The sequence below is a fragment of the Camellia sinensis genome, chromosome 6, assembly GCF_055761805.1.
Source record: "Camellia sinensis isolate YWXY chromosome 6, ASM5576180v1, whole genome shotgun sequence".
In the NCBI taxonomy this organism is placed as follows: domain Eukaryota; kingdom Viridiplantae; phylum Streptophyta; class Magnoliopsida; order Ericales; family Theaceae; genus Camellia; species Camellia sinensis.
Window position 1 is genome coordinate 192,792,477 of NC_138966.1, and position 19,077 is coordinate 192,811,553.

General features: G+C 48.2%; 1 protein-coding gene across 1 annotated transcript; it reads left to right on the forward strand.

Annotated features, from left to right (window-relative positions):
• Nucleotides 1–5,344: 5,344 nt before the first annotated feature.
• On the forward strand, nucleotides 5,345–6,329 carry LOC145792495 (uncharacterized). The gene is made up of 3 exons (XM_082873177.1): nucleotides 5,345–5,616; nucleotides 5,698–5,796; nucleotides 6,006–6,329. Exons 1-3 carry the CDS (start codon nucleotides 5,356–5,358, stop codon nucleotides 6,108–6,110), a joined length of 465 nt encoding a protein of 154 aa, XP_082729303.1. The 5' UTR covers nucleotides 5,345–5,355; the 3' UTR covers nucleotides 6,111–6,329.
• Nucleotides 6,330–19,077: the final 12,748 nt, after the last annotated feature.

Consider the following 19,077-nt stretch of genomic DNA (forward strand, 5'->3'; position numbering starts at 1 on the left):
AAGCAAGTGCAACAAGGAGACCTCAAACAGGTAAATACCCTTAAACAAACATGAAAAATAGCTCAAAATAAGCCTAATTCCAGTTAGGGTCAGAGCCCAAAACAGCAAGCAAGTATGGCTAATAAAGCATGCAAAACATGGACTAAAAAGGGGGAAATAGAGCTTACCCTTGTAGACCAAGTCTTTGACAACTCTTGGCTTGAGTTTGGTGGCTCCTTAGCTCTGGAAATCAGCTTCAAGCTGCTGGAATGGATGATGGTGGTGTGGTGCTTGGTGGTGGTGTGGAAAGGGGTGTAGGACTTGAAAGGTTTTGAGCTTGGAATAGAGAGGGAGAGGGATATAATGCAAGAGGCTTGGGGGGAGTTTTTGTAACCCTAATAACAGAGCTGGGGCTCCTGTTATATAGACAAAAAGGGGGGGAAAATGGGGGAAAAATGGAGGGAAAACAATCCAAGTTTCCCTCTAAAAATGCACCCCCCCGGATACACAATCTGGGGGGAAAAGAGATATACAGCTGTAAGGAACAGGGTGCAAGGATCATGACCGGCCAGCTATCTAGGTTGCAGGTGGCCGGCTGGCTACTTTCCATGGCCGGCCGGCCAAGGGTCAAAAGGTTCAAGAAGAATTAGTGGCCGGCCATATCAAAAAGGTAGCCTCTGATGTGTGCACAACACAACCCTGTGGTTAAACACTGGAAATAGTGAACCAGGAGAGAGAACAACCCACTTTTCAAAGGGGTTCAAAAGGTTCAACAACAATTACTGGCCGGCCACCAAATATTGGTGGCCTCCCAGATGTGTACATCACAAATATGGGATTTAGGGTGCAAGAAAATGGCCTAAGGGTGGTCAACATTGGCTTTGAAGTGAGGAAAATCGGGCGACGGAGGGCGATGAAGGGATAAAGTTGGCTGACAGGACAATTACTGGCCTCCCGCCCTTCCACGACCTTCTCAGCAATGAAACAGAGGTCCCTGCCAAAAATGAATCAAAACCGATGCAAAACGAAGGTTCGGGGGCCGAAACGCGCAGCCCGAGGCCCCGAAAACCGGCTGTTAGGCATCGAGAGTGGTGTTCGACCACGAAGTTGGTCTCTCGGACCACAGTGTCCCTCAAAAGGGAGCAAATAAGAAGTATGCCAAAGACCGGAGCAAACGGAGATGGTTAAGCGGTCCCGAACCGAGGCACACGGCCAACAATTCCAAAAAAAAATCGGGAACCCGGACTCCAAACGAGCAAAATGGCCTACGACCATGAAATGTAGCCTATGGCCACTGAGAGATGGTCTACGAGACCTCTCCCTCCCTTCGGGAAGAGAAACAGAGAAAACCGAGCCTGGTTCACAAACCGAGGTAAGGCGTGAAAGAGTCCGAAAGTTCGAAGGCAAGGCTCGCAGCCAAGACACCGCGACTTCCGAACGAGCACAATATGCAACATCACCAAGCGCTCAATCGGTGACGTCTGAGTCTTAAGGTCGGTCAAAAATGGGATGTCTACAGTTGCCCCTCTTTGACAGAACTCGAAAGTCATAAGTGACGGGAGTGAATGTCAAAGCCCAGAGACAACCCACTTTTGACAAGGCTGAAGACTTAGACAAACATGCGTGATAAACAGAGATGTGCCCGCAGGCATGCTCGCAGGCAGGGGCAAAATGCAACTGACAATGCAAGAAGCCGAAGGTAACTCAATGATCGTGTAAATGCAGCAAACTGTAATGAAGCAAGTATTCGCAAATAGATGCAACAGTTTTAAGCGAGAATGCAAAGTAACAACTATATTTCATGTAGTTAAGAATGCAGAGAATTATTCAATTCTCATCGCGTCTCACACGGAGAAGATACGATACCTGTGCGATTCGTCTGGTCGCACCAGCCTCAAATGAACCGTACGTACAATATCGTGCCTGCAAAATGAAGAAACTCAACGAGCACAAACAACATACTGTTCATTGTGATATCGAATGCAGACGATCACGGTGTTGATAGAAAAGTGCATCGCAATGCGGGAAGAAGCGCGCGTTTCGGCGAGGGTGACTCGATCGCGGCCTCCAGTCCACCTCCCGAAGAGGTTACAACATGTTCAAAAGGATATACCTCACTTTCGATGAGTAAACGATGAGACATGCATTGGAAGTTGAAGCTGAAGTTCCGGCGGAGCGATTTCGCGACAGAAAGTGCACTTCTCTTGTACTTTTTCAGGTCTCGGGGACTCCAATCCTCCTCAAAATTTGCAGAGACCTTGGAGGGCATGTGGGGAACACCACCGGATAGTTTTATTGGGAGAAGGAGGCCACCGACCATTTCTTGAAAAGTAAATGGCCGGCCTGCTAGAAAAAGTGGCCGGCCGGCCACTTTGCCAAATCCGGGGGCAATTTTGTCCTTTTAGCCTCTTTTCTATAAATACACTTATCCAAACACTTTGAGCTCATAAGTGCAGCTCCGAAATCCTCCTCTCTAGCTTCCCAAACCATTTTCTCCCTCAGATCTGGGCTTTATACACGTTTTCCAACGTCCCACGCAAGTTGTTTTCACGAAATCTTTCAGTTTTAAGCACTTTGAACCTATTAAATTTTGGTTTCGGGGCTTCTTTTCTCATTTTCGCCACTTGAGGTGAGTTTGTCTCAATATTTGGAAGATTTTCTCGGGAGTTGACTTTTGTTGACTTTTTCATTTCCCGAGAGTTGACTTTTGTTAACTTTTTCCAATTTTGGCTCATTTTTGCCCCTTTTGCAGATTTCTTGAAATGACAGGTCAATTTCCCCACGGTGGAGGTTCTCCAGGCGCCGGAGGCGAGCCTGACATCATGTCTCTATCTCTGAGGGTTCGCCCCTTTATACCCGAGAGGTATGACCCACCAGTACACGTTCTTCCGCGGGCTGTTTTTCATCATTTCACCGAGTTCGACGAGCGAGCACCCGGGGATCTCCTCCTGCGGGAGCCAGAGTATCATCTCTCCTCTGAGGCACGAGAGGTATTTACTTCATTCCTACATTTTCTGTAACGTATTACGAATTTTTCTTGCATTCTGTTTGCGCTCTGAACACACGGTCCAGTCACTTGAATTCCTGAACACTCAGCCCATAAATTGATTGTGGACACACGGCACACATCGGTTGAGGATTGAACACGCAGCCCAACACACTGATTTTCTGAACACACGGCCCAAATTGATGGTGAACACGCAGCCCAAAACATTAATATTCTGAGCACACAGCCCAAATTGAAGGTGAATACACAGCACACACTAATTGAGAGTTGAACACGCAGCCCAAACACTGATTTTCTGAGCACACAGCCCAAATTGATGGTGAACACGTAGCCCACTCTAATTGAGGTTTGAACACGCAGCCCAAACACTAATTTTCTGAACACACAGCCCAAGTTGATGTTCTGAACACACAGCCCAAGTTGATGTTCTGAACACACAGCCCAAGTTGATTTTCTAAACACACAGCCCAGATCACTAATTTTCTGAACACACAGCCCAAATTGATTTTCTGAACACACAGCCCAGATTGATGGTGAGTTGAACACGCAGCCCAAACACTAGTTTTCTGAACACATAGCCCAAATTGGTTTTCTGAACACACAGCCCAGACTGATGGTGAACACGCAGAACACACTGATTGAGAGTTGAACACGTAGCCCAAAACATTGATTTTCTGAACACACAGTCCAAAACACTAATTTTCTGAACATGCAGCCCAAATTGATTTTCTGAACACACAGCCCTGACTGATGGTGAACACGCAGCACATACTGATTGAGAGTTGAACGCGCAGCCCAAACACTAGTTTTCTGAACACACAGCCCAAATTGATTTTCTGAACACACAGCCCAGATTGATTGAGTTTTAAAGCACACAGCCCAAATTGAAGGTGAACACACGGCACACACTTACTTTACCTTGCACGCAGCCTATTCATTTTATTCGCACGCAGCTTTATTCATTTCATACTGAAACATGTATTCATTCTGAATGTAGGTGACTTCTCGCACTGTGCGGGGGTATGGCTCTACCGCGGCAAGAGACTGGTATGCTGAGCTCCCGGAGGCCGTTCGGGGTTTGGTTGACTTAGCGGGGTTCGGGCCCTTCTGCTCTGGGCTATCTCGTTGTCCTGCTAGGAGGATACTGATGGCCGCCCTGGTGGAGAGATGGTGGGACACCACCAACTCTTTCCATTTCTCTGCCACTGGGGACATGACTATGACCCCTTTTGACTTCGCTGTATTGACCGGCCTTGATGTGGGAGGCTGGGCGATCCCATATGATGAGGACATGGGCGAGTGGGAGGCCGCTTGGATATATCTGTTGGGGGCTCGCCCGCCTGTTGACAGAGCTTCGGGGAGAGTCCGATATACCTGGTTCTCTTCCCATTTCCGGCGGGTGGAAATGGAGCCTGGGACTCCTGATGAGGCGGCACAGTATGCCCGCGGCTTTTTGATGTTCCTCTTCGGGACCACTATGTTTGCCGACAGAGGGAACACTGTTGGACTTTATCTATTGAGTGCCTTGGTGGACCTGTCATAGATCAGGCGGTATGACTGGGGCGGTGCTGGCTTGGCCACCCTTTATTGCTACATGAGCGCGACCTCACGCGGACGGGGGGACTTACTTGGCGGCTATTGGAGAGCCTGGGAGGTACTTTCTGCCCTTTTGATTTACATTTCTACCCCTCATTACCTGCACATCGCACACACGGCGCACTTTATATTCTGTATCGTGCATTTTGCTCTCAGCATTTCATATTCTACTTTGTTTTCTACAGTTGTGGGTCTATGTATATTTCCCGACATTGGCTCTGGAGCTGATGGTAGCGGGAGCTCTTGTGACCCTGTACTCACTTGTGTTTGAAGGCCAGCACTGGCCAAGACCTCGGGAGTCTCTCCTTTACCTGCGACAGTATTTTGACACGGTGCGCTCATCGGAGGTACTTCAGAACTCTCAGTTTTTTCTGTTTTTGATTTTTGTTTTGTCCTGCACATCTTCGATTTCTACTTGGTTTATGCACCTGTTATCTGTAGATTACATGGCAGCCATGGGCGCCCTTAGGTGAGGGTCTCCGATTCCAGTTTGCCGGAGGGTGGGGTGCCTTCCGGTACAAGCTCCTGTTCAAAGGGCCGGTTGGTAGGGCTTTTTTCTGGGAGAGCGTTTCTTGCGTCAGGTCTGGGGGTACACTTCTCAGGACCCTCCCTCAGCACCCCTAGTCGACATGCGGATTGCTGATGTACTCATTTCCCGGGATGTCGTTAATGCTATGTTGGGTACTGATGCTTTGCTATATCTTGAGGAGGGGGACTACGCCACTTACCGTCACACATACCTGATGCCTCCATTGACGGGAGTTCGCACTCTGATGATGAGGCCTGCTGGTATGCCATCTTCGAGCCAGGCCCGAGCTCGGGCTGTAGACGCCCCTTCCACCAGCAGGGCTGGTACATCTAGAGGTGGGGATGGATCGGTTCCCCCGATTCCTCCGACTTTTCCTCATCCTGGGTGGCCAGACATGCCGACTGAGCTGATGGGGTGGCAGTATGGGACTACCTCTCCGATTCCAATCGCGATAGAGCCTCCGATGCCCGGTCATCGATATGTCAGAGACCCCGACTCGCCACCGGTATGTTTTACAGCTTTGATTCATCATTCAGATATTTGGACGTTCATTCCTTTACTGACACCCTTGCCTTTGCATCTGCAGCCCCCTGTTGAGTATATGGATCAGGTGCTCGAGATGGTAGCCTCACTTGAGGGGATGGTCCTGCGGAGGGAGGCACAGTTGTCTATCATGGGCTTCCAGGTACCCTTTAGTTTTCTGGCATTTATCATACTTCTGATGACATGCTGATTTCTACTGCATTGATAGGCTACTTGTGTAGAGCACATCCGACACACACCCCACTTGTACACTGTGTTTACATGCACCCACTTCATGTAGTTTTTTGCTTGTATCCGCATCTGATGTACATATTTGGACTGATGTATTTAATTTGAACTCTTTGTTCTCAGATGCCTCCGGTATATGCTCAGCCGCAGGCCGGGCCACCTGGGCCTTCTCGGGGAGCTGGGCCATCCAGGCCTTTTCACGGGGCTGGGCCATCCAGGCCTTTCTGAGGAGCTGGGCCATCCAGGCCTTTTCGAGGGGAGGGGTTGTCTCGCAGACACAGAGCACATATTGTGGAGGAGGAGCCTGGTGAGGATGAGGAGGAGGAGGTTGCAGACCGTCAGTCAGAGACATCTGCTGATGGAGAGGACGGCTCTGGCCTTGGTTCCGGGAGTGGAGGCGAGGCTGAGGGGGATCTCGAGGATGACGGCTCCGATTCAGATGATGGCGATGGCGATGGCGACGGTGGCGGAGAGTCTGTTCCGCAGAAGAGGACGAAGAGGGCCTCTTATTAATGCTGTTGAGAGCACAGATGCGGCTGTTTCCTGTTTTATTTATCTTTTTGCTAGTAGTTGTAGCACATTGTACATTATCGGGCAGTTTTATTTTCTGTGAAACTTGTGCCTTAGTTTGTAAAATGTTGTAACAAGCGAGGCATGATGGGATGAAACAGTTTTTGAAAAAAGTATTGTATTTTAAACATTTAGCATCATATCGCATCATTCTGCATCATAATGAGATTGAATGGAAATGTGTATCGTGCGTTTTGTCCAGTCAGGTAGTGAACCGACGCAACAACTTAACTTTCTAAGATATAACAAAACCTTAGCAAGTTTACAACTCGATAAGCAAAGTACAATAATGTTGACAACTCGATAAACAATACTCAAACAAAAAGTTTAAACAAAGAGTAACAACTCAAAAACACGAAACACGACAGCTCGACAAACAACTCGATAAGCAAAACGACAACTCGATAAACAAAACAACAACTCGATAAACAAAACTTAACAAAACGAAGTGTACTTCGGACGATCTGGGCAACGGAACGCATCCGAAACAGGGGGAAATAGAGGCCTTCGACACATCCGTTGCATGGAAATACTTGAAACTTTCCCTCGGAGGGTAAAACAGGGCCAAAGACATACATTGGAGCATGGCCGACCACTTTTGGGAGCCGGCCGGCCAGATTTACTGCAGAGAGGGGGCCACCGGCCAGTTTTGAAACAAGAAATGGCCGGCTTGCCAGAAAAGATGGCCGGCCGGCCACTTAACTCAGCAACCGCCCATTTTTTGACATTTGTCCCCCTGAATAGTGTCTTTTCCTCTTTAAAAGCCTTAGCTTCGTGTTTTGATCCAATTCATCTTAGTTTTGCACAAAAAATGGAGGCGTTCCTCATTGAAAATCTCACAGCATGGATCGCTTCTCTAGATGGCTCGGAAAAGTTGAACTTCCGGGGTTTCGGCTTGAATGCACTATTCATGCTGAGTCGCACTCCGCTGCACCTTCCTTTCCTCCATGCCGCGGCGAGGTATTGGAACCCAGTGACGCATGTCTTTAGCTTCGGCGGTCAAAAGGTATCTCCAACTTTTGAAGATTTTTAAGTTTTGATGGAGTCTGAATGTCATGAAGAGATCTTGCCCCAGTTTTTGGCCACGGCCAAGCTTTAGGGCAGATGTGTGGACTCACCACGCATGATGCTCAGTCTCTAATCTGTAATGGGGAATTGGATATCCTTGGTTTGATTCATCGCTTTTCTGGCGCCGGTGACCGCAGCAACCATTATTGGCAAGGTTTCCGGCAACACTCCCTTTGCTTGTGCCTGCTGTCTTACTTTCTGCTTTCCCCGGGCTTTGGCGGGTTTAGCATTCGTCTGATTGAAGTTGCTCAAGGCTTGAAAGAAGGAAAGGGCTGCATTGCCATAACCCTGGCCGAGACACTGATGGGCTTGGATTCTATCTCTCGCCGGGAGACGACTAGATTTGCTGGGAGTCCACTGCTGCTGCAGGTAATGTTTCCTACCCAATCTTACATATGTATTTGCTCACATCACTCGGCCCTCAGGCTCGGTTTTTCTCACAAAAACCTTTTTCTCACTTTTCTCTCATCGTACATCTCTCTATTCTTTATTCTCTCATTTTTCATCCCTCCCCCAGGTATGGTTGATGGACAAATTGCAGGTTGTTGACTCTTGCCCAGCCTACTCAGCTCGAGGCTATTTCTTTCGACAGCGCCTAGTCGATGCCCCTGATGAAAAGTGGTGGTTTGACTGGATGTACAATTTGTCCGCAGATCGCATTGCTTGGCGTTGTCCTTGGCTCAATCTCCTGGCAATGAGCTATAGCATGTCCCGGCTGATCGGGATCCAGTTGATTGGTCTAACCCACTGTGTGTTCTACTTTCTATTCCGGTTCCTGCGCCAGTTCGGTCATGATCAGATTTGCCCACCAGAGGGGATTGAGTACCCGGCTGCTTTCCCGGTCCGAGGTGCACAGCTTGCCCGATATGCCACAGCATGGAGGACTAGAGAGCTCCTGGCTCCTGCTCCCACTTTCAGTTGCACTTTGTCCGACGAGTGCTTGGACTGGCTCAATGAGGAGGCACAGGTTGGGCCTAGCTTGGCGTCAGACCAGCTTTGGGAGGGGGCGCAGGGATACTTGACTTGACTATGCCCCGGATTTATTGCTTTATTAGTACTTTCAAGTTTTCTTTATGAATGTAATAAAAAGCAACTTCGATTGTATGCAAGAGCAGGAGAACTCTGTTTTGAAATCAATGAAATTGAAGGTTGTGGTACTGAAAATTTTCCGCTTTGGTCCAAAAAATGGTCTTAGTTGTAAAGAGATTAATTTGAACAAAGTCAACTTTTATTAAAACTTTTCAAAACCATTTTCGATATGGATCAGAACTGGACACGCCTAAGATCTGTTACTGAGATGCACAACTCCAGATCCCTGCAACTGGAAAGTTGCCCCTAGTTTGAAGAGTACCGTGGCACTGCATGGCAACAGAAAGTTGCCCCTAGTCTGAATAGCGCTGCACGGTCGTGGCAACGAAAAGTTGCCCCTAGTCTGAATAGCACTGTACCGGAGATCGCGATAAAAGCTAATGGACAAAGATGACCGAGATGGTCAAAATGGACAAAGTTGATCGGGGAAAAGTTTATGGCTAAACTTCAGGGTGAAGTTGCCTACGTATCCCAAAGATGGGAATCAAGGCTTACGTAGTTCAGGCTTAGGTTCACTCGGGTATTTTCACTCTCCTTTTACGCTCTAACTTTTGCCAAGGTCGCCCTTTGCGGGTTTTCAACCTTGCGAGCTCAGTTTTTATATTTTCTAATTTTTTGTGCTCTAACTTTTGCCTAGGTCACCCTTTCGGGTTTTCGGCGTAGCGAACCTCTCAGGGGTAATATTTCTTCAACTTGTCCATGTTGATCGGTTGGGAGAACTCTAGGCCATCTAGATCCATCAGAACCACAGCTCCACCTGACCAGATAGCTTTGATGATGTAGGGACCAGTCCAATTGGGTTTGAACTTGCCCCTTGGGTCGTGGATGGGAGCTCTGTTGTCCTTGAGCACCAAATCTCCTTCCTTTAGATTCCTGGACTTAACTTTCTTGTTGAAAGCCCGGGCAATTCTACGCTGATAGCCTTGAACATGGTACAGTGCTTTCAGTCTTCTCTCGTCAAAAAGTATGAGCTCCTCAAATCTGCTCTGCTGCCAATCTGCTTCGGCTATTTGACACTCAGCCAATACTCGTAATGACGGAACCTCAATTTCGATAGGTAGAACGGCCTCTATCCCATAAACCAATGAATACGGAGTCGCTCCGGTAGAAGTTCTGATTGAAGTCCTGTAGCCCCACAGAGCAAATGGCAGCTTATCTGGCCAATCCCGGTAGGTTTCCACCATCTTCTGCAGTATGTGTTTGATATTCTTGTTGGCGGCCTCGACCGCTCCGTTGGTTTGCGGCCGGTATGTGGATGACTTATGAAAAGCCACGTTGTATTTTTCCAACAAGTCTATCACTTCCTTCTTGAAGTGGGAACCATTATCTGAAACGATCTCGTTCGGGACCCCATAGCGACAAATGATGTTGTTTCTGATAAACTTTGCAACGTGTGACGCCTTCAACACCGCGTATGATTGGGCCTCGACCCACTTCGTGAAATAATCTATCGCAACCAAGATGAACTCAAGCCCATTTGATCCCTTTGGAGTGACAGCCCCGATCACATCGATTCCCCAAACTGAAAACGGCCATGGCGAAGTCATGTTGTACAGCTTCGACGGCGGGATGTTCATGCGGTTTGCATGAATCTGACACTTATGGCATCGCCGAACAAAACTAATACAATCCTCCTCCATGGTGGACTAGTAGTAACCTTGTCTGAGGATCTTCCGTGCTAGCATTACTCCGTTCATATGCGCACCGCATTCTCCTCCATGGATGGCCTCCATCAGGCGCTTTGATTCCTCGGCTTCAACACACAGCTTGTGCATTCCTAGATGACCTCTCTTATACAGCTTACCTCCACAGATGATGAACTGGACGACCATTCTTCTGATTGCCCTTTTATCCTTGGCATTTACCCCTGGCGGGTATGCTTCCTTTTCCAAGAAATTCCAAATGTCGTAATACCAGGGGTTTTCGTCCTGAACCTCATCTATAGCAGCGATCGACTCATAGGCTGGCGCAAATTTCTGGTCAATGACGACTGGACGCATCCGGATTCCAAATGGGATGTCTATCATGGAAGATAGAGTTGCTAAAGAATCTGCGAACCTGTTGTTCTCTCTTGGAAGATGAGCAAAGTTTAGCTTTTCAAACCGAGGGATTAGCAAGTCCAAGGTCCAATGGTACATCATCATCTTTTCTTCTTTGACTTTCCAGTCTCCGTTTGCCTGAGATACAACAAGGTTTGAATCCCTGATGACGTCCAAACGTCTTGCCCCTAGTTCCAGGGCCGCTTCTAGGCCGGCAATGCACGCCTCATATTCTGCTTCGTTGTTCGAGACTTTGAACCGGAGTTTGAAGGCTAGAGGGATACAGGAATTGTCGGGTGCTATCAGCAACACCCCTATCCCATATCTGTACTGATTTGATGCTCCGTCAAAGTACATCGTCCAATATTCGTCGTCGATGTGCAAAATGGCTTCATCTGGGAATAAGTACTCCACTGCTTCACCTTCTTCGACTGGATGATCGGCCAAGAACTCTGCCACCGCTCTTCCTTTGACTGACTTGCGTGTCACATATTTCAGATCGAATTTGGAGAGCAACAGCAGCCAACGAGCTAGCCTACCCGTAAGTGCCGGTTTCTCAAAAAGGTATTTGATGGGATCCAGTCGTGAAACCAACATTACGGAGTGAGCTAACAAGTAGTGCCGCAGCTTCCTGGTAGCCCATACCAAAGCTAAGCAAGCCTTCTCGAGCAGAGTGTAGCGGGTCTCGTAGTCCAACATCTTCTTGCTTAGATAGTAGATGGCCCTCTCCACCTTATCCTCAGATTCTTGTGCGAGCATGCAGCCCATTGTAGTCTCAGTCACCGAAAGGTACAATATCAACGGTTTCCCCGGCTCTGGTGGCGACAACACGGGTGGGTTCTGTAAATATTTCTTGATCTGTTCAAAAGCAGCTTGGCATCGGCCGTCCCATTGGAACTTCTTGCCTTTCTTCAGGAGACCAAAAAGTGGTTCACAAGTCAAGGTTAATTTTGAGATAAACCGTCTTATGAATTGCACTTTACCCAGAAAGCCTCGCACCTCCTTTTCAGTCCTTGGTGGTGGCATTTCTAAGATGGCCTTGATTTTTGAAGGGTCGACCTCGATGCCCCTTTGTATAATCAGAAACCCCAGTATTTTTCCCGCTGTAACACCAAACGTACACTTCTGAGGATTTAACCGCAACCGAAATTCCCTGATCCTTTGAAAGAACTTTTGCAAGGCGGTGTAGTGGCCCTCTCTTTCCTTGGACTTGACAATCATGTCGTCCACGTACACCTCAACCTCTTTGTGGATCATGTCGTGCAATATTGTGGTCGCGGCCCGTTGATAAGTAGTTCCAGCATTCTTCAACCCAAACGGCATTACTCTGTAGCAGTATGTTCCCCACAGGGTGGTGAATGCAGTCTTTTCTCTGTCTTCTGGTGCCATTACTATCTGATTGTACCCTGAGAAGCCATCCATGAATGAGAGCAAAGCATGCCCTGCTGTGAAGTCCACTAACTCATCAATATGCGGTAAGGGAAAGTCGTCCTTCGGACTAGCTCTGTTTAAATCCCTGAAATCCACGCATACCCGGATCCTACCGTCTTTCTTCGGCACTGGAACGATGTTGGCCAACCAAGTCGGGTATTCGGATACCAGCAGGAAGCCTGCATCGATCTGCTTGGTGACCTCTTCCTTAATCTTGAGAGCCCAGTCCGGGCGGATCCTTTTGAGTTTCTGCTTGACAGGTCGGACCTCGGGGTCAAGGGGGATCCGGTGCTGTACAATCTCAGGATCGATCCCAGGCATGTCTTCGTAGGACCACGCGAAAACATCTTTGAAATCTTTTAGTAAAGCGACTAAGCGCTCGCGTTCCTCCGAAGACAACGTGGACCCGATCTGGACCAGCTGCGGGTCCTCTTCAGTACCAATGTTCACGGTAATGATTTCATTTGTTAAGGGTTTGACAAATCTCTCCTGCTCCTACTCAATTAAACGTTGCAAAACTGGAAGAATTTCGTCCTCGTCGTTTTCATCAAAATTTTGAAAGTATGAGTTTATGCAATAAATTAAGGGCACAGAAAAGTACTCAGAAACCACAGTTACTTGATTCTCATTAAGCACATCCAAATCGTCCGAGTTCTCAGTTACAACAGACTCAAATGAGAAAGAAAAAGACGACCTGGACATAACTGTGGCATCCGGGTTATCATCCCCAAGATTACCAGACTCAGTCGAGCTGGAACCTGATTCCGACTCACAAGACTCGGTGGAATCGGATTCCGGCTCACTACCTGACCCGGTGCTGCTGGACAAAAATCCCTCCTCGTACTGCCAAGTGAGAGAGAGTGCGATAGATGCATCCAAAATAGTCGGTGGAAGGCCCGCAGCCGTTTCATCCTCAATCATGGAAACCGAGGAGTTATCCCCCAAGCACTTTTGGTCGATCGAAGGATCTGAAAGTAGACACGCCAGCGCTACCCCCATCTCAAGTTCGGTGCTCTCGGAATCCACTGCCTTACACTGCCCAACCTCAGCTGATGGGTTTGTTTGCTCTTCAGCAACGTCATTCCCGAGTAGTTACAGGTCGAAGAAGATCTCGAAACCAGGCACGCGCTTCCTCTTCGCGTTCAGCCATGGTTCTGGGAAGCCGCAAAATGGAAAGTCTTCCCTCTCCCGGACGAAGCGTCCATTTAGGGTACCCTGAATGGGCCGATGCATTAATTCAAAAGGCTTCCCAGCCTTCTTTGCTCTAGCTCTTCCGGCCATCTCTTTACCCTTCCTCACCTAGTCCTCTTTGGTGGGCAGATAACCCAGACCAAAGGTATGAGGGTTGTGTGGCACTTCAGCCAATGCTGAGACGCCCTTCCGGCCGCTCCTTCCCAATCCCATTCCGGGGATGTGTTGTAACTTGTTCATGAGATAGACGGATTGAGCACTGACGTACACCCCCTCATTCACAGCCATAATATTCTGCACCACTCGAGCCTCAGCCAAAGTGAACCCTGATAAGAACACATCCTCAGTGCCGTGCTCGATTTGTAAGACTGGTGTGGACACTTCCGGTGGTGGATGGATTGATGAATTCCCAAAGACAATAGCCACCCCCTTCCTGTGAGGGTACTTCAGCATCTGATGTAAAGTGGAAGAGACTGCCTTGACCTGGTGCAACCACGGTCGCCCCAAAAGTAGGTTAAAGGTTGCGGGAACATCCAAGACATGGAATTCAATGTTGTGTTGTCCTGGACCAACCTGGGTTTGAATTTTGACAGTCCCCATCAATTCCCCGCTAGTATTATCGTATGCTCTGATCACTTGAGTAGTTGGCACGAAGTCCGCGGGCTTCAACCCGATTGCATACGCTGTTCTGGTTGGGCAGACATTAATGGCGGACCCGGTATCCACTTGTCTCTACATTCCACGGAAATTAGAGGGGTTTGTTGTGATTTGTGCCCTCAGGCGGTAGTTCCTTGTCTGAAAAGGTTAATGCCGGGGAACCTCCTCCTGGAAAAACCAGCCCAACCAGCTGTTCTGGTGTAGTATCTATGGAGAGTTTGGACTTGTCCATAACAGATAAGACAGCTTGTCTATGTACTCGCGACGCCATAAGCAGTCCCCAGATAGAGATGTCTGCTTGTATCTTCTTTAGCTGTTTCAGCACAGCTTCCTCTTCGATCTGCTTCTTCTTTTGTTTCTCAACTTCTTTATCTTTCCCGGATGCCTCGGGTTGGTCTAGGTGTGGGGGCTTGAAGTACCGCCCACTTCTTGTCATGTGATCAACCTCATCGAGGTACCAAGTGTCATCCGGTTGATTGCTTCCCCAGTCTTCGTCTGTGTGGGCAAGACATAAGTCATCATCTTCCCACCACATTCCGCTGGCATTCAAAAGGCACCTGTCTGGTTCGGGCATGTTTGTACTCGCAGCACTTTCAGCCTGCATGCTCACAGCATCCTCTGTTCTTGTACCCGCAGCACTTTCGATCTCTTCATGGATTTTGGCTTTCCCGGTTCTCTCAGAACCCTGTTGTTCTACCTGCGTCAGTGCAGTTTGTTGTTCAACTTTCCCTGTATTCACAATGCTTCCGTCCTGAGCAAAATTCTTCGTACCAGTGCTCTCCGGCAATGTAACCTGACTTCCGGCCCTTCCGGCCACAGCTGATACTCTCGCCCTTGTCGGGCCCTGTTCTGGTTGGGATTCTTCCACTACATCTGGTTGATCATTGAGCCATCCAGTGGCCTCTGCCGATTCCTTATAGTCAAACCAGTTGACTGCCGCGTCCCCTGATTCTTGGTCATCGAAAAATTGCAGGTTGGCAAAGTCCTCCTCTACAGCTGTCAGATCATCTGCCCCTTGCCCAAATCTATCTCCTCGGATCACACACAGTTCTTCCTTCTCTGGCAATTCTATACCCAGCCCAATCTGGCCTGTTGACAAGATGTACTCACTTGGATCGTAGGCTCCCCCAGCAAAACTCTGTTCAATCCCAGACTCAACAATCTCATTCTTTCCCGAAGTCTGCCCCGCCCCATCTTCGATGGTCACCACCGTCGGCTCTGGTTGGGTTGTGGAGATGTCCAACATGCACAAGAAGTCAGTGCAGTCGGGAAGGAGCACCTCCGGCTTAGGTAGATGGGTAGGAGTAATATAGATGCTAGGATCGTAAGACACGACCCCAGTCTGGATAAGATTGACTCTTTTTGGAGGTGGAGTTTGGTTGTGTGTAGGGAGGGGGTTGGTTGTGACGTTGGATTTTTCTGGCGGCAAAATCACATTTTTGTCGACGAGGTTTTGAATCTCGTGACGCAGCCTGAAACATTGGTCAGTGTCATGGCCGTGCTGCTGGTGATATGCACAGTACTTGGCTGGGTTGTGAGAGGGAGGGAGTGGATTCGGCAATGGCCTCGGCTCTAGGGGTTTTAGATGCCCCTTTCTAATCAAGACCCCCAGAGCCTTAGACAAAGGCATGTATAGTGGGGTGAAGGTTCTTTGGCCTCTGGGTTGGTATTTAGAGGTTTGAGTATTGCTTCCGGATGCACCAGAGAAGGGTGTGGCTGCCATGGGCCTTGGAAGGGGAGGGGGAATGGTGGTGACCATGCTGACCTCCGAAGCTCTTGCGGTTGCAGCACCACTCGGGCCTGCATTGTTGTTACGGTTAAATGTTCTCCGGGGTTGCTCCCTCTCCTGGTCAATCAGACCTTGCTTCATCGCAACCTCAATTTGTACGCCCATCTCGTGTAAATCTGAGAAGGTGGGAAAGGGGAGTACAATCATTTTCTGCATCAATTTTGGTTGGAGATTGCGCACAATCATCCGGATTTGGTCCTTATCAGTGGGCCTCAAAGTCATCATTGACGCCTTTGCCCTCCACCGAGTTACAAAATCTGAGAAAGTTTCCTTAGGCTCCTGCCTTGTCGTTTCGAGATCACGAGTTGTAATCTCGATCTGGGTGTTGTACGAGTACTGTGCGACAAAGGCCTCGGCCATTTCATCCCAACTCCTCTTTACCTCGTCTTCTAACTTCGCGTACCAGATAGCGGCCACACCCGACAGGGTTCGGCCGAACAGCGAAAGCTTTTGTGGTCGGGTTAGGCCCATTGGCCGCAGGATGTCTGAGAATAGCCGGAGGTGGACCATGGGGTCCCCGGACCCGTCGAAGCGGTCAATTTGCGGCATCTTGAACCTATCGGGCAATGTCACGGCCACGTCAGTATATCCATCCTTGATATCCGGAATAGCCTTTACCCCTTGTGATTTCTTGAAAAGCTTCTTGAGCTTGCTCAGTTTCAGAGCTGTATGGTCTATTTCGAACTTGAAGGGAGAGTCCGGGTGTATGGGTCTTGGACAGTTGAGGCGGAAGCGGGGGCGGAGCTGGCCCCGTTGGAAGGTTCGTGTCCTCTTGTATGTTCTGGATATTTGGCACGGTATTCTGGGTGCTTGGCAGAGCATTATGGACAGTAGGTACCTGCTCGGGTAATGGAGCCCCTGGCGGAGGAGGAACTTGATGTGAAGCAGATGCCGCATTCTGCTGTTGCAGTCTAGTGATTAGCTCGGCCTGCTGGGCCATGATCGCGGCCTGCTATTTGGAGAATTCCGCTTGACGGGCGGCATCCTCCTGCATTTGTCTCATGCTCTCCTGCATTTGGCGCATCAGGGCTTCCATCCCTGATGTATTTTGTTGATCCATCCGACTAACTGGTATGTCTATTTCTATAGCAATGATCGAGACCTCAGCCCTATTATCCTCTGATGGAGTAACCCACTGTTTTGGCAACCTCTGTTCTGATACACTGCGCTTTCTCGGCCTTCTTTTGACAACGGGGGGTAGCGAATGGAACACTGGCTGTCCGTCAATTAGATCCTCGGATCGATTGAGTCGACGACCTTGTGTCCAAAGTGCTTGGGGAATATCTACTGGGTTGCAAGCAATTGTGCTAGAACTGCCCTAGTAAAAAGATAAATAAAGCAAATAAGGAAAGAAATAAACAGATAAACGGACAGCATAACAGCATAACAGCTTAAAGTAAATGCATGACACACAGTCGGGCATAACAACACACGGTTGACAAGCTGAATACACACTGTCCTCCAACACTGATTATTATCCCTGAATCACTGCCCCCAAAACTGAATCTCTGATACCCGCAGATAACTGATTCTCGAATACTGACTGATGCCCGCAGGCCTGATGCCCAAACTCGTAAACTGATACATGCATTCCTATAGCGACGCACTCTAAAAGCACATAACAGATAAGTGAGAGCCAAAACACCCCTATGTTGGGGTAGGGTTTTCCCTGTCCTATTTTGTCAGGAGCTAGGGTTTCACTACGCACGCAGCGGTTTCAAACAACCTATAAACGGGTAAGCAACCTGTCCTAGTTTGGAATGGTCACTACGGATCCGAATATGCACTAGGTCGAATGGTCAAAGAGGGTGCCCCGGTAAAACCAGGGTTTGTGTTCCCATACTGGCAGAGCCCACAACCGGTCAGCCTTATGGTCATGCCTTGACAAGACATGCCTCCGGCAAACCGTTCAGGAATAGCAGATGGCAAACACAGTGTCCTAGGCGCACTAATGCAAATGCAATGCAAAGAAACACATAAGTGTAGTCAAAAACAGATATCATGAGTTCGAGTCAAGTTCTCTAAATCCCCAACAGAGTCGCCAGAAACTGTAGACGTCCCCGAACGCCCCGGGAGGGTGGAGTTCCCCGTTCCGTTCGATATTGGGCTCACTACAGCTCAAGACTCTCAAATTGTCACGGTTCATAATCTGAACCAAAGAGTCCAAATCCGGCAAATCGTTTTGAGAAAATAGATTTTGAAAGAAGTGCCAAACATGGACTGCTTTGCCAGATACAGAGTCGCCACCTAAATATTTTATTTTGGAAAATTTAGGAAACTCTGACTCGTTTGCCTAAGGCCACGTGTCCGTCATCACCAAAGTTCCTTCGGCTCGGGAACTTGGGTACGATTGGGGAAGGTCACTTCGTGAGCACCCCCGCTTGCCCGATCAAAGATCGGCCTCTACTAACCATGATATCAAGTTTTGAAAACATTGTGTGTTCTTATTCCGGTTATTAGCCTAGATTTACTATGTGATGTGCACAGCATACAAGTATAGACTGGGTCGCCTGAATTGGAACAAAACATTTCATGTTTGTTTGTTTGAAAATGGTTTGATGGTGCTACTCGCAAGTAGGCTAAGACGTGGATTTGCCACCCTCGGGTGGGCTTAGAAAAAATGGTTTTGCCACTATCTAGTGGGCTTAAAACTCACAGTCAATGATTTGTTCCAATCCAAATAACCTAACCTTCACCCACAGGCATTCAGGCAGTTATATCACATAAGCAAATAGCCTCATGGTAAGCATGCTATTCATGGCAGCACTCACACACATGCAAGGATGCTAAAGCATAAAACTCACCGAGTACTCCAAGCCAAAACAGAAAATGTTAGAAATCCATGTATGATCCTAACTATACAGAAATGCCTAATGCAACACATGCAAAAATGCAACTATAGCAGGCTCGGCTATTCTAAACATGGCATATGAAATGGTACAGCTAACATGTATTCAATTTGGAATTGAAAATACAATGCAGTTAGTATGGTGCGCCGAGCCCGGTGCATGCAATACAGATGAATGAATGCAAACATGCTATCATACTGTATGCTAATCGAAACATGCCCTAATCTAACCATCATAAGCAGGTAAATAAAAGGGAGAAAGACGTGGGGTTGGAAGACATACATCACACACACGCACACTTATTACAATTACGCCCTCGCGCAGAGGGTCCGAATAAATAATACAGTCCAAATAATATAGTCCAAATATAAACAAATTCCTAATTAATTTACAAATTAACTAAGAAAACTGATAAACTGGCATGCAAGCCAGGGACTGCCTTGACTCTTCTTCAGATGATGGATGATGCATGTCTGGGCTGCCTTGCGCGGAAATCCACTGAGATGCTCCAA

What these genes read in the sequence shown, in the direction of transcription:
- LOC145792495 (XM_082873177.1), top strand. Translation starts at nt 5,356, where the DNA reads ATGATGAGGCCTGCTGGTATGCCATCTTCGAGCCAGGCCCGAGCTCGG. An exon ending in GAGACCCCGACTCGCCACCG is followed by an intron (nt 5,617 to 5,697) that starts GTATGTTTTACA and finishes TTGCATCTGCAG; the next exon opens with CCCCCTGTTGAGTATATGGA. An exon ending in TGTCTATCATGGGCTTCCAG is followed by an intron (nt 5,797 to 6,005) that starts GTACCCTTTAGT and finishes CTTTGTTCTCAG; the next exon opens with ATGCCTCCGGTATATGCTCA.